Raw genomic sequence first — 16,063 nt, forward strand, 5'->3', positions numbered from 1 at the left:
AAAAATGTGGTCAGCTGCAAGAGTCATTAATGTACAGTATCTTAAAATAGTTTCACTTCTAGCCTGCATATTTCTCAGTACTGTGCTGGAAATGAGCACAAGGTACTGAAAAGAACCTCTACTGTAATGTTTACGATTTAATCTCACAGGTAACCTATACATAGCACCTCAGGTTAGCTGCACTCTGCACCGTGGGTTTTTTTTATTCAATACTGTTTATGTTGATTTATATATTTTTTTAAGGTCATAAATGATGTACAGAGCCATGGTTAGGGAAATGTGTATGGTAAACAGAGTGGGATGGAACTTGCTGGAACTCAGGTATTGAAAATCGCACACACTAATCTAGGAGTTTCCTGACACTCCCTTTATGGGCAGCGAAGAGTAAAGAGCATCACTAGCGACCTATTTACTTCATGCCAGAAGAGCCATCTGAGAGAGCGTGCCTGAAATATTTCGTGTATAGAATTGAAGACCTGTGTTTCTCTGTCTTACAGGTGTTTCCTATGACCAGTTCTGGTGGCCCTATCACTGAATATCCTTTTATAAGGACTGGACTACTAGGCTTTATAGGACCAGGTGGACTTGTCTTTGTTATTGGCAAAATGGATGGTTTGATGGTTGTCAGTGGAAGAAGACATAATGCTGATGACATTGTAGCAACAGCACTGGCCGTGGAACCAATGAAATTTGTCTACAGGGGAAGGTTTGATCATTTCTTTTCTATATTTTGTAGAAATCCTTGTTTTGCTTAGACCAGGTGTAAGTGACCCAAAATGCTTTCAGAAGGCAGTGCCTAATTTGCACTGGGCTTTCTGAAAGTTGCTGATATCAGTAAAATAGTAATGATCTGAAATTTCTTTGCCGTTTCCCTACTTTGCTGTTTATATGGCTAGAACCAGGAGACAGCAGAGGGAAACCTACAACAGTGTTGAGGAAATACCAAGGTCCAAAAATGTGATTATTAAAATTTCCTGTTGAACAGTTGGTTAATTCTGAAGGTGTTGACTCAACAGAATCCTAGCTCTCCGAGTTGAACATTTCCAATGTGCCTAACACTGAAGTTCTTGAACAAGACAGCGGTTGCTTGTGTGACCTTCTTAAGGTGCTGAAACTGAGCAGGAGACATCTAAAAGTTCTGAAGAGCCTAATGCAGTAACATGCGCTCACACGTGATAACATGGCAGACCTCTCACAAAATGATGTTGCAATTACTTTCTTTTAAGATGGGGCCAAAGAACAACCACCTCAGTGTGACCCAAATGTAGTGCTTTTCTTATCCCAAGAAGGTTCACTTCTCCAACCCAGCTGTGACATTATGCCTGTATTTACATGATCCTAGAACAAACCACCCTATTTCTCCTCCAGAAGTTATCCAAAACTGTTCGTGTTGCTTTTTCCCCATAAATAAAGTACTAATTGATGCACCAGTTGTCTGAGTAATAAATAACAAAATCATAGTTATGGAGGGTTAATTTAGAAGACAGGTTTTTCTGTCTGTCCTGGCACTAAATACTCTTGTCTCCTTCTCTTCTATAGAATAGCAGTGTTTTCAGTGAGCGTGCTGCACGATGAAAGGATAGTTATTGTTGCTGAGCAAAGGCCAGATTCCACAGAGGAAGACAGTTTTCAGTGGATGAGTAGAGTTCTCCAGGTAATGCTCTTTATGTACGTTTGGAAGGTATTTTTTCTTGCTTTATATTCTTTTTATTGATCTTTCAGGCCCCCAAGGTAACTGACATTTGTCTTTGAATAATTGTAAGTCCATCTTCAGTTGCACTTGCACCTAATGAGCACAAAATTAGATTCTTCTGAGTGACAGTTCCTATTTGGGCCACACATATCCAAAGAGTAAGCCTTTTCCTAATCAAAATGCTGTAAGAAAACAGGGATGAATTGAAGTAAATAATAGCAAGGAGAGAGTAGCGTATGGTTCATCAGGATATAGTCGTTCATTACTTCAAAAGGGTAATGAGTGAATGTATTATATACTCATACTGTCAAAAGCTACCAAAGTCTCTTACTCAACAGTTATTGGCACTGGTATGGAGTTGACCTCATCAAAAGTAGATATACTGATACATCTGAGCTAGATCTCCAGATTTTTTTTTCATCTATGGGAGAGAATTATGTGTTACTAATGCACCATGTTGATTGCTAAAATAAACTGAATGAAACACAGCCTAAAAATGCTGATTTCTCTCCAGTGAAGGGAAGTGATTGATTAGCTCAGATGTAGGTATCTACCGTAAGGTTACCTGCGTAAAGGGTACCCATTGCAAGGAGTCCCATTTCAACTGTCTGGTGGATCATGCAAGGCATGTACCGCTGTGATGAAACCCACCTTGGTGGTGTTGTGGACACTTTGGCCAGAAGACAGAAGCTACTGAATACTGAAAAATTCTGATCTTCTCCTTACATATAGCAGTCCAAGTTAAGGCAGTATCATTACCATACTCAAAGTTTTTTCAACTTGAATGTCCACACACATTAGATATCTAAAGTATCTAAAAAATTAGATACTTTAGATAGCAGTCATCTTCCATCTCCTCCACCTCGATGGTGAAGCCAATTGTCACTCAAAAGCGATAGGTTTAATGGAGATGTAGTCAAATGAAGTCTGTCTGTTGCTGCCTTGTGAAATGGTCTCAGCTCTGTCTACAGCTGGTCACCAGTTACTTGCACTTCCCTTGCTTACCTCCCATTCCATCCTTCCTCAAGGACTCTTCTCAGATAAATATATTGCAAACATCCTTTTTGCTTTACCCAAGAGCCCAAGAAAAAGATCCCACACAATTCAGAGAAGATGTTTTTATTCATTATTGCTTTATACTGAACAAGAAAGGGAATCTGTCTACCGTATCCTTGAAGAGACTGAACAAATAAGCTTTCATCCATCTCAAGACAGGTTTGTCTGCTCTCTTGATTTAGAAGATAACTACATTTCATACAGCTAGAGGCATCTCATATTCACAGTAGATCTAAATTATTACCAAGAAGAGCTGGAACCTCTAGCTTGTCCATCGCACAGAAAGCCTTTGAAGCACCTAGTAGCACCTAGGGCAACCTATTTTAGAAGGAGAGGCTTTTGGATTGCCCATGCTTTGATAATTTTTATCAAGTAACAAGCTCCTAAAGAAAAGGTTGAAATTCTGGACCTAACACTTCTCCAGTTTTGTCGGCTGAGCATTTTTGTGACTTCTACAGAAATCATGTCTTACACCATCATAGCCAGTAGAATTCAGTACTGAACACTCTGGGAGTCCAGTGTCAAGTTGCTCCTGCCGAAAGTCGATCCTATTATTCTGAGTATGATCAAGTCACAGCAGTGTCTGGGAGTGGTAGGCCATATATCGAAGTACACATACGTGTGGCTGCTTTTATCACCCATGTGTGAAGTCTGCAACTCTGGCATGCGTCACTATGTGAACAAGAAGTTTCTGGTTCCACTTCAGCTGAGAGCAGAGATGGAGAACAGAAGCCAGGAACATGTGGGATGCATTGTGCCTCCTTCCCAATCAGATTTTTAATGACATATGTCAGGAAGTGGTAACCAGTTGTATCTGAATCATCTGCTAGTGATGAGCAACATAACAATATCACACTTGTGTCCTGACTCTCAATGACGTCCATGATAACAAACTACCAAATTGCTACTCATTTCTGATGATATCTGTGAGACTCGTCTAATATCTTGCGCGTGCTGCCCTGTGCCAGCCCTGCCCTAAACTGCCTGCTTCTGCTGTGCCTTGCTGTGTCTCTGCATCTCTTCCCTAGAGTTGAGCTACATCGATTTGCAGGACTTGTTTCCAGTGGGTTGCACCTTGTCCTGACTCTCCCTGGCCCTTTCTTCTCCTCAGCAGAGGGCTGAAGGGCGGTAGAGCTTCTGTACGTATGGGACTATGTTGGACTGCATCTGTGGAATTCAGCAGAGGCATGGTTGGGAGGGAGTGGTCAGGCTGTGGTCAGGCTGACACAAGAGAGTGTCTTGAGAGTAGTGGAGGAGTATGGTTTTTTAGTGACAGTGTGAGTGAAGATCCCAGGTCACCCAGCAGTTCAGTCAGGTGGATCCTACACACTCATTCATCGCTCAGACTGCTGCAAGCTGATCTGACCCTTCAGGCAGAGTTGGGGTTCCTGTGCCTGCCAGACTGGATGTTAGTTTTACCAGTGCCAGCGCACTGGCAGGACTTGACAGGACTAGGCAAAGCTAGGAGATCTGCAGAGCTGGAGTGTGTCTGCCTGGAGAATTTGGTCAGAATGGGATGTTTTCTTAGCTTGAACACCGTAGCAATCTGGAATCTGCAAGTCCTGGTATCTCTAATCTGTTTTCTCAATGAAACAGAGGGATAAAGATTTCAGATACTCTGTTTACTTCTGACTGGACAAAGTAATTTCAAAAACCAAGCCATCTCATCAACAGGCATAAATGCCAGCAGTATTAAAATTGACTGGTACTCTTCTCTCATGAAATTTTACAGCTCAGTTCATTAGGGCTCATGAAACAAAGTCATTCCCTGCTTCAGTGCCCAATTCCAAAATGTGAAAGGTGACAATTTTGAATGACCCATGACATTTTATCAGGCTTTGTGCTGTAGAGGTAGCTATCAAAGAAGACAGTCCTAAAGTCACTGGGGAATCATTATGTATAACACCCTTCATCCCACCTCAGCTGAGTATTGCTTTCCATTCACCAACTCTAGGAGCCACACTGTCGTATGTTTGAAAAAGAGTGGTTACTTGCTCCGTAACAATTTTCCTTCAAGCTGATGTCAGGTGAGGATCCCATGATTTATTGCTGCTTTTCAGCACCTACAAGTAACATTATGATTAGGAGATTATGATGAGACATGAGACATTATGTGTTGGCTGTCATATATATCTCGCTATTGCTGATCTTTCAGGTAAGGTGTATGTAGACCAGCAGCGAGGTCTTCCAATGCTACCAGTGAGATCTACCACTACTAAAACTGCAATGTTTGTGAAATGAATAACTGTTTTAAAATTCTTTCTTGTGAAATTTTTTAATCAAATAAATAAAAAATGAAGCAAACAGAAGCCAAAAGCAAAGCATTACTTAGAGTCTCTGTAGAAGTAATCAGTAATTTATTGGTCTACACTTAAGTACATAAATATAAATGATTATTTGATTCTCAGAATATGGATTGTATCTTCAAGGCAACAAATGTATGTGTTCTTAAAAATCAAATGCACTTAAAAATTAAAATGCAAGTTAAGTAAATTATATTTTTGAACATTTACTACTCATTAGAGATGCTGTCTGCAAGTTGTTTCTCAGTCTGCTTGAATGTCTGAAGTTGTTTTTCTAACTCACTTCCTGCAATTTTTGTTACCAACGTAAGGAAAATAACCAGTTAAAATGTGTATGGAATTACAATCTTAAGAGCATGGATATTCGTGTTTAACTAAGTAAATTACATAGATACTGTACGTTACAGATTTTTTGAAAGTGATGCAGTTTATTCCACTTGTCAGACAATGAACATGGTTATTATAAGATTCAAAGATGCTTATTTTCCTGGTTTTCATTCAACAGATTTTTTTTCAAGTGGATAGTTTGGTAGTTTTCCCTTATATTGTACCAATTCCCATTCCTGCCTGTGGATCTTTTACACAGTAATCAAGGAGTGAAACAGTTATTATCTTAGAAAAATTTAAAAAATTTGTAAGCTACATACATCAGTACGTATACAGTGATATACATGCAACTTTTGAAATTTTTCTTTGCTCTACAAGATGGACTGGATGTTAAGTTGATAGGAAACCTTTGAACTTTAATTCTGAGAAGTGCGCCGTTTAAAATCAGTTTTCACGAGTTGCCAACCCATCTTAGTAATAAATCTCCAGGATGTGTGCTACTAACGTGTGCCTAAGGGATGCCTAGGTAGCATTTCTTAATAGATTTCTGTGTATTTATCACCAGGTTTTTGTTTGCTTTTTTATCTTCTGGAATGAGTGTAATAACATCAGTGTTTCATTTCCATCCACCTGTTCCCACTGAAAAGAACCTCCTTATCACTGACGTTGCTGAAGTGTCTTTCCATTGCCAGTTAATTATTAGGGTTGTTTTATGCAGTAATTCAGAACAACATGTGCTTATTAGAATGATAAAAAAATTAGCCTTTCATTAAAATCGACTTCCTGCTTTTTTTAGGCTATTGACAGTATTCATCAAGTGGGAGTCTACTGCTTAGCGCTCGTACCAGCAAACACGCTTCCCAAGACGCCGCTGGGAGGAATACACCTGTCAGAAACCAAACAGCTCTTCTTGGAAGGATCGCTGCATCCTTGTAATGTGCTGATGTGTCCCCACACATGTGTAACGAACCTGCCTAAACCAAGGCAAAAACAACCAGGTAAGATGAGTGAAGGCAAAGGGACCATGACCTAATGCTGTGTGTTTATGGTACTGCATGGAGCAAAATGAAGGAACTGTTAATGCAGGTGAGAATCAGCTCCATCTTCAGTAAAGATGAAGACATTTTTATCACTCTATAAGGCACTGCTGAGACCACAGCTGGAGTTCTTTGTAAATTCCTGCTCAGTTATGTTTGAAGAGGATGGACTGAGACTGAAACAGAGAAAGATAAAATCTTGGCTTATTTGAAGGCTGAGTTTGTAAAGTAGAAATAGAGAGGAAGAGGACTGACACTAAGTATCAGTGTGGGAAGAAGAGCAAGTACTTAAAAACTGGTCATGAATGAATTAAACCCGAGAATGAGGATAAAGTTTTTTACCTGAGAAGGGAGGTTCTGGATTATTCTTACAACAGGTATATTTGAGGGAAAACCCTAACTAGTTCTAAAATGGTTCTTCAGAAGTTCTGCCACACTTCATGAAGAATATTGGATGAAATGGTACAGCAAGGCCCTGACTCAAACAACCGAGAAAGCCCTTGTAGCCTGCTGTAGTCCAGTCGCTGGTTACTCATGCCCAATGAACAAGAACCTTTTTAGCAAATTTTTTGCTTTGAATTCAATTGCAGATTTTAGTACTCAGGTAGTTGTAGAGCGCGATGAGGTCTCCCCTCAGCCTCCTCTTCTCCAGGCTAAACAACCCCAGTTCCCTGAGTACTCAGGCGAGGTGGGTGTTGGTCTCTTCTCCCAAGTAACAAGCGATAGAACGAGGGGAAATGGCCTCAAGTTGCGCCAAGGGAGGTTTAGATTGGACATAGGAGAAATTTCTTTGCTGAAAGCCTGGTCAGGCCTTGGAACAGGCTGCCCAGGGAAGTGGTTGAGTCACCATCCCTGGAGGTATTTAAAAGACGTGTAGATGTGGTGCTTAGGGACATGGTGTAGTGGGCATGGTGGTGTTGGGTTGACGGTTGGACTTGATGATCTTAGAGGTCTTTTCCAATGATTCTATGATTCTATGATTATATATCACTATGGTAAAAGCAATGCCAGGAACGCAGAAACCAAACTGTTAGCATCACATTCTCCCATTTTGCGTAGTTGTGACATACCCAGAGGATGTATTGCTTTCACCTTTTGAAAGCAGAGTAGTCTGTAGATGCTGTTTATTGTACATTATCTGGGTACTTAGACCTTATATTTTGACACTTATACTACATACCATCACTGAGACAAAGCTTGGACATCATAGACTAGAAGTAAAGCCTGGTATCAATTGCAGTTAATCAGTAATCCACGCTGGAGAAGCAGAAAACAAATGGTAGCATGAGCGTAAATGGAATCTGTGAGACAGGTATTTCTCCCTAATGGCAGCAACAAAGCATCAGTGAAATCCACCTCAAGGAGAAGTGTCAGCCTTGACATCTTCCTTTCTTCTAAAGTTAAATTATTTTCCTTCAGTCTCTACCTTGTGCTAAAGGGCTTGCATATATTTTATCATAGGCACCATCTGCCTTCCTAATCCTTGTCGCTTCATGTCTGTAGCATTACAGAATTGCTAATACAGATGCAACTTAGCCCAGGGAACAGAAGAGAGAAATAGGAACATTGTCCCCGAAGCCTGGATACATCTCATCTGGTTTTAGGCACTTGAATGGACATGCCTAAATTAGGAGCTGAATTTTCCAAAGATTCCCCGTATCAAGGCAGACAGGATGTGTCTCTGGCTGTAGAGAGCCCGTGCTAAATGGGCTCCTCAGTTAGATACATTTGGAGAGGATGAATCCAGGCCTATGTATCTTCCAGCTACTTCTGGTCCATCAACCAAAGTTTGTATCAACAGAGATGTGCTCAAGGCTTGGTGCTGTGGATAGCAATTGAGGAAAATACCATGTAATGCAAAAGAAATAAAAAGAATTTTCATCCGCAAGAAAAGGATTTTTATTGGACTTTGCACATTTCTGATTTATTCTAGAAATTGGCCCTGCCTCTGTGATGGTGGGGAACTTGGTCTCTGGAAAAAGAATTGCACAGGCCAGTGGTAGAGATTTGGGGCAAATAGAAGATAATGACCAAGCCAGAAAGGTAAGCTAAACTTTTCTGATACGGCTTATATTTAGCTAGTTAGCATTAGGACACTTAGCAGTACGTAGACAGTATTATTATTATTGCAGAATTTGTTAATTGCTGTTTCTAATTCACACTAAAATATTTCAAAACCCCTTTTACAGATAAATATAAAATAGACGTGAGGGGGGATCACTGTATTTCATCTGTATGGATTTTTTTTTATAAGTGTACATGGGACAACAGAACAAACGTGGTGGAAAGTGTTAATGGGGCTTCTACTAGAAATCACCCTCTATTATATCTTTTTTACTAGTTCAAGTGGAGTCCAGGGAATTTTGATTGTACTGACCTTATTTGTTGTTATTTTGATCCTGTAAAATTAACTTGAAATTCACCTCTTTCGAGGGCTTATGTGAGTAATTAAATTAGTAAGTTCTAATCTGTGTAAATATTTACGTATTTATACTAAGAAAAAGAGAGGAAGCTAAAGAATTAAAATTGTACTTAAATTCAGAGAGATCAGTAAGAACTGGTTTATTGTTTTGAAAGTATATGTAGTAATATAGCACAATCCCAGCAGTGACTTCACTTCCAGAGAGGCCACTGCTACCATGCAAAAGCACCTTGCTATAAATACGTGTGGTGACAAGAGAATTTTTAGTGCTTCTGGGTGTTGATGTAAAATGTAGCATATAAATAAGAAAGATATAGCTAAACTAGCAAAAATAGTTACCTGGTTTTTAAACCGAAAACGTTATTTGGTGTCATGACTATCACTCTGCTTTATTTTAGTTCCTCTTCCTCTCAGAAGTGTTACAGTGGAGAGCTCAGACCACTCCTGACCATGTGCTTTACACTCTACTCAACTGCAGGGTAAGAAGCTCAGACCATTACTCTGAGGGGCTGCAGCATGGAGAATGGCACACTGGTATTTCAGCTGCACCTGCTCATGCTATGGCTGAACGCGACCTTTCTGTTTCTTTTCCCATTAATACTCAGCTGTTATATTTAATGTTCACTGAGGCAGAGAGGAAAAGAGAATAATCATTGCCAGTTGTCAAAATATAGATTGCTTCTGTTTCAGAGAGCGCACCTTGCACATTTCTCATTTCTTTTTCCACCACATATATGTTTTGGGTGAGCTGACACTGCAAATCTATTTCCATACTGATCGTTCCTATACCGAAGAGTAGTATTTAATACTGCTCACCGTTCTGATTTCCAATCTGAAAAGCACGGGCTTGGCAAAATCAAAGCATTTTCCCTAAATAAAACAATAATTGTTTTATTTAGGGAAATAAATAATCTCAGTTTTGAGACTGGACCATCTGGGGGAGGTGTGGGAATGGGGAAGGGTGGTGAAGAGAAGAAGAGGTACGTCTAGAATCCAACCAGGTCTGCAGAGGATCACTAATAAATCTCTCTGCATAGCCTACGTGAGGTGCCAGCCTGGCACAGCATTTCATTGCTTATCAAAAATGAACTAATGCATGTCAGGTGGTACAGAACTTGGCTTCACTAAGAGTGGGTGATTACAGACTTCCTAGATGATTGTAGATGACAAACCAATAATTCCCAAGACTACCGTAGAGAATGAAAGTCTGATTTCAATCCAACCCACCACAGTACATCTAGACACAACTGTCAAAACTGGGAAACATACGTAGTGTGTGAGGGTCTCCAGGAGAATAGGGGCCTGGAATAGTGCTATTCCCCTGGGCCACCTGGTGTTGTCTCCGACCATGTGGTCCCTACGCAACTTGGATGGGTTCTTAAACCTCCAGTAATTTGTGAACCTCTGTGAAATGACCACTTACTGTATTTACAGGATGTGCTTCCCCAGCCCATACTACAGTGCTAGTACCAAAGTTCCGTTTGAGGCTACCAATAAGTCATTAAATTACTTTCTTTAAATTTGGATTAATAGCTAATATGTGGGCATATGCCACTTGACAGATAATAGTGAAGTAGTAATGTAGTTGTCTGTGGCAAAGTAGAAAACTTGAGAGGCAACGCTGTTCATAGATTCAGTATTACACCATTAAAATAGTGCATTGTTCGGTCCTGCAGGTTAGGAGCAAAGATGCTGTGAGAAAGAGACAGTGATATCCACACAGGCTGTTGCTTTTGAACTTTAAATAAAGCCAGACTTCCCATGCTGGCAGAAGGGTTCAAACAGTGGGAGGGAAGGACACAATGTGGAAAACAAGGATTAACAAAATAATTTATCATTCCATAAAAGTCAAAAATAGTTGAATTTTTAAATTCAGTTTCTCTGCTCCTTTAACACTCTCAGTGTGGAGTATCTTATCATATGAAATTTGTTTGAGAGATGTAATGCTTTATGGAGAGATTTAACGTTTTATGGAAAGGAGTGACAAGTTTGTTAGGGTTTAGCCTAGGCAAGTTTTATTGCCCATCTTGAATTTTATTTCTGGTTTGTAACTTTTCTCTTTTTGTCTTCCTTGCACATTGTCTGTACACTTTGTTCTAAAACGTCCAGGCATCTTTCAGTGGATGACTAATAGAAATCCACTGAGATTAGTGTTTTCCTGTAACCCAAGCTTTTTGAGAATTTGGAACATTTCAAAATTAGCGCAGTTCATTGTTTTTAGTGTGTGTCATGAAGGATTGCAACACCTTTACATTGCAGGACACCTCGTATAAAAGACCCGAAGGGAATAGTTGCCTGGTGCTTGCCAATGATTCTTGTCCAACAACAGGATTCTCCTTCCCTGCACTTCATATAAACACTGTCTTTCTGTTGGTTCCTGTGCAGCAAGTGCCAGAAGTCTTAAATGTAAACAAGTTTTGCACAAATTTACATGATTTGCGGCAATTCTGTTTCTGTGTCAGTGGGGCCTGTGCTTCTGATGTATGTGGGGATATAAAAGGTCCTTCTTCCCATGACTATGCAAACAGGCAATTTCTTGAAAGAAGGAACGAAGAGTTTAAGCACATTCCTACTGGCAGGTCTGCAGTGACAAGGACACCCAGACCTCAGGTCACTTTGGCCATATTTAGGGCTGGACAGATGCAAGCCATCTCTAGTCCATCTATAGTTGCATATGTCTTTAGAGGAAGCTTTCTTAGTGAAATGATCTCCGCATTGTTCAGAGGACTGATTAAAATTGCTTCAAGTGCATTTCAGTAAGTGTCGTTGCTGAAGATTGTGAAGAGGAATGCTAAGTCCTGACTTTGCCCTTTTATTTGCAGTTAGATTTGTCCTCTTTGTTGACAGTGTTTGAGTTTGTACATAGTTTGTTATGAAGTTTGTAAATGCCAAGTGATGCCTGGTAACATGCCACTACTTCCAGAGCTAGACCTTTATCAAACTGTTCTCTCCTCTCTGAAGCTTGTGGTCAATAAATCCTGCAGTGGTGTGTGGGATGGTGACGGTGGATAGAAACCAGCAATCAAGGCAAATGCTTATTGTTTCCTGCCTTGTTGAAATAGAGTGTAAAGAATATTTATCTAAAACAGAAGACCTTATTGCTTTCTCTCTTAATAAGGACAGTGATACAATATTTTTGATTGTATTGCATTTTTGATACATTGTTCTTTTTAAGTGTATGTATTTTCTTACCTTTTTTTTCCCCAATTTCTTCAGCTTCTCTGTTTTTAAGTGAACTTAGTGCTTGTGATAGGTGCCAGGTATATCATAGCAGTACTGGAGACTGAAATCCTTTTTCCACAGAACAGATGCACAGGCAGAGAGGTGCAGCCCTTCCCGTACTGCCCTGTCGCTTTATCTCAGCCCAGACCTGGCCAGACCAGCTCTAGGCACAGGCAGCCTGTCCTGCATGTTCGCTTTTAGACTTCTCTTCTGAGGTTTCAACTGTGGTAGTGAATTTTGTGGGTTATTTATTTGTTTCTCTAAATCTGTATTTGTGTGTGTGCATATTACACACATACCTATTTTTAGGGAATGCAAGAACCCCAACGCTCATCCAATTTGAAACACTGTAGCACTATTTGAATTGCCAAACGCTGTAGCATATTTCACTTCCCCTTTTTTTCATGCTGACCAGAGTTACTCATATTCAACAAATGCCTGCCTTTTCTGTTTCATTTATATGCATGTGCTTAGCTTTTGTTCCAGATTAATTCTTTTCCCCATCACAAAGTATTGTTTTCTCCTGTGTCTTTTATCTCTTGTCTTTTGAAGTATTTCTGCTGTGCCATTTGGCTTCCTTCCAGCATGCAGACAACGAAGTGCAGTTTTCAGGATTGCTCCCCACAGATTCTCTAGATTGCTGCAGAGGGCATGAAGGCACTTTCCTGGCTGTAGCAGGGATGCTGCCTGCACAGCAAGGGAGGGAGTACAGGTTACATGGGCAGGATATTAGCGTACTACTGCACTACTTTAGTTAGAGAGAAAACACCGTTGAGGGCAGAAGGTACAGAGAGGGGAATGGAGAACGTTCCTCTGCTTGTCAAACATCTTTTTTCTTTCCAACTGCAGTTTGGCATAAGGCTGAAGGTTTCCATATTTAAGTTGATTGCATGACATTGTGGCTGCACCTCATCCAGTAAATTCTAAGGTGCAGAGGAAAATAGAGTTTCAGCACATTGCATTATCTTCTGTGACATTTATCTTTCTTCCTGTGCAGGGAACAATAGCCAATTCACTTACATGTGTCCAGCTACATAAACGAGCTGAGAAGATAGCTGTCATGTTGATGGAAAGGGGACATTTACAAGATGGAGACCATGTGGCTTTGGTTTACCCACCAGGTAAAGAACTGCCATGTTTGGTACCTTGGTAGTCCCAAAAGTTTATGAAGATTCTTGAGAATGGTGCTGCATTGGTGGTGTTACCAACCTGTAAATCATGTTAATTGGCAAAACACAAAATAGTTGCCTTATGTACATTTCTTTCAACTTAGTCAAACATATTTAAAAGAATTTCTCTTTGCATATGCACATAGATATTATTTCTTTGGGTTCAGATTACGATTAACGTGTTTTTAAAACCTGTCTCTTATAAGCAGTCAAATTTAATTATTGTTTTTCTTTTAATTTGCTGGAAATATACTATTTTATGAGCACACAGTTCTGCTAAAATATTCCATCTGCTGAGCGTTCTTAGATTCACCTTTTGAATTCCCTCTTGGAAATACTGAGTTTCATGAGAGTAAAGCAGCAATACCTAGGAAGTAATCCATGTTTTTTTAGAGTAGAAATATGATGAATAAATAGCAGATGATTAAGAAATACCAAATTATAATCACTATTTTCTCTATACATCTTTAACCTAGCCAGCTCTCTGTGGCTTGGATTTTCATCCTTTGACATAAGGGCTTTTAAGCGTGTGTTAACCAGTACCGTGTTTGACATTTGCTTGAAATTATTTCTGATCTAGTGCTGTTTTTTTATCTTTAGCATTTAGTGTGTGTTGGTGAAATAAACAGTCTGATTTAAGGTCTGCATTGTGATATTTGGTTTGTAAGGGCTGCAAGATACTGGTTAAATCTTTATAGGAGTAATTTCTCAACAGTTAATATGAGAAAACCTTTTCCACAAAAGAAGACTAGTGTTTTAAACTTAAGTTTTTATTTTCTGTATTTCACTTCCCAAGAATAAAGCATTTTATTGAAGGAACAACCACCTGTCAGTACTCCAGATCCTTTTCCACTGAAAGAATAAAACAGCCCCCATTGTCGTCTTATCACAGCCTGTGTACAGCATCAGGGAGCTATCAAACAACAGTATTCACGGGATCTTTGTGCTGTTGTCTGTCTGTTCAGCCTCCTTAGATAGCCTGAAGTGTGCTGTCCACAATCTGTCACCTGCAGTCAATGTTTATGTAGAACACCACTTATTTTTATGTTAGAAGCAGGATTCAAAAACATGACCCCCTTTTTTACTGTAAAATTTCAGGTAGATAAGTCAAAGCTGCATATCTGAGGTTAAAAATGGCATGAGAAAGATAGTATTTAATGAAACCTCCAGATACTACTTCTGCAGCTGATAGGAACAGGCATCGTCCTACTTCATCCTTTTGCTGGGGCATCCCTCTTCTTGTAGACTCTCATTTGTCTATAAATGTAAATTTAGGAAGATAATTAATCTGTAGAAATCAGTCTTTTTAACAGGTTACTTCCTGATCATAAACGTGGAGTTCGCCTAAATGATGATATCTGGCTGCAGCTTTGTGTCGCCTTTGGTTTTTCATGCTCAGAAGAACAGTACAATTGAAAGGAATCAGTGAAGCTGAACAAATACTGATGAGGGGCTGAAAAAGAAGTCTGTTAAAGGACTTAGTCACTCATTTAACCTTCTGAGTTGATTCCAAGTAATATTTATGCTGACATAGGTGACTGTGATTAAATTATTTGATTTTCAGAGGAGGATTTTTGTTTTGTTCTTCATGCAGGAATAGACCTGATTGCCGCGTTTTATGGATGCCTGTATGCAGGCTGTGTGCCAATAACAGTTCGACCTCCACATCCCCAGAACATAGCTACCACGTTACCTACAGTGAAGATGATTGTGGAGGTGAGCAGACACCTGAAAGTGCACAAGTAGATTAAATGGGCAGTGGGTTTGCGTGGTCTTTAGGAACGGTAACTTAAGTGAGTGGTGGTGTAGGTTGAAGAGTTGTATTCCTTCCAAAGATTCAGGACTTCAGTGTGTTGAAGGGTCAACACTGCTTGACAGCACACAACCTTCTGACTTCCACTGTGACATTTTGCCACAGTTACGTTACTCTTTTCAAGAAATATATTTCAAGTTCTTTCTTGTATTTAGCTATATGCCACTACTGGTAGGATTCCTCACCTGGCAACGCTACACTGACTATTGAGAAATCCCAATAGAAAGCTTAGCTTGACCTGATGGTGATTTGTGCTCAGCTCTGTACATCTAATTGTTTTGCAATTTGAAGCAATTTCAAAGTTCTGTTGTGAAGATGTTGGTCGGTATTTTGTTTCATCCAGAGAAGTGTTACTCAGACTTTTTCATTCAATGCTTTCTTTTGGTATTTTGGCTTTATCTAATAATGTTTAGTCTTTGTTGCATATAAATAACTGCATTGTGCTCGTTACCGAGGGAAATAAAATGGTTGCAAAGAGATAGCCTTTTACATCTGGCAGTTTCTAATCTATTGAATGGAATTCTGAGTCTCTGAAAAAACAAGTTGAGACAAATGTGATTTTAACATTTCGAATTAATGTTGATATTTTGAAGTAATAAGTACTAGAGATAGTTATAATTTGTGGCTTTTCTTATGGCATCAGATGCCACAAAGTATCAGTAGAGGTATGAGAAATTGTCCTATTGTCTTCAGTGTTCTCATTATTTAATATTTTGGCACTCACAGTTTTTAGACATCAGTTGTTAAAATTATAGAAGTGTATATAGAATGTAAAATGTTATTTTGTTTTTCCTTTGATGTTTAATAGCCAAACTAGATCTGCTTGGTTTAATGATGAAAAACTAGTACAGGTCTAAGCTAACTTGTAGTCATCATCCCTTCAATAGACTAAATAAAATGTTGAAATTTATTAGCCATATTAACACCAGCTTGACTTAAAAGCCTCTCAGTTCTGTTTTACACAAGATTTTCTTTCATTTTGGAGAGGGGTGACCTTAGAAATTAAAACACTGAGGCTGTT

At 39.5% G+C, this 16,063-nt stretch overlaps 1 protein-coding gene across 2 annotated transcripts in view; it reads left to right on the forward strand.

Annotated features, from left to right (window-relative positions):
- DIP2C (disco interacting protein 2 homolog C) overlaps positions 1-16,063 on the forward strand; it is a 327,128-nt gene that overhangs the window by 255,888 nt on the left and 55,177 nt on the right. For both annotated transcript variants that reach the window (XM_075144114.1, XM_075144116.1), the window contains 7 exons: positions 498-706; positions 1,540-1,654; positions 6,176-6,377; positions 8,350-8,459; positions 9,237-9,317; positions 13,058-13,181; positions 14,824-14,945. In XM_075144114.1, the coding sequence (XP_075000215.1) occupies positions 498-706; positions 1,540-1,654; positions 6,176-6,377; positions 8,350-8,459; positions 9,237-9,317; positions 13,058-13,181; positions 14,824-14,945 (963 nt within the window). The remainder of the gene's footprint in view (positions 1-497; positions 707-1,539; positions 1,655-6,175; positions 6,378-8,349; positions 8,460-9,236; positions 9,318-13,057; positions 13,182-14,823; positions 14,946-16,063) is intronic.

The sequence above is a fragment of the Calonectris borealis genome, chromosome 2 (genome assembly GCF_964195595.1).
Source record: "Calonectris borealis chromosome 2, bCalBor7.hap1.2, whole genome shotgun sequence".
NCBI lineage: Eukaryota > Metazoa > Chordata > Aves > Procellariiformes > Procellariidae > Calonectris > Calonectris borealis.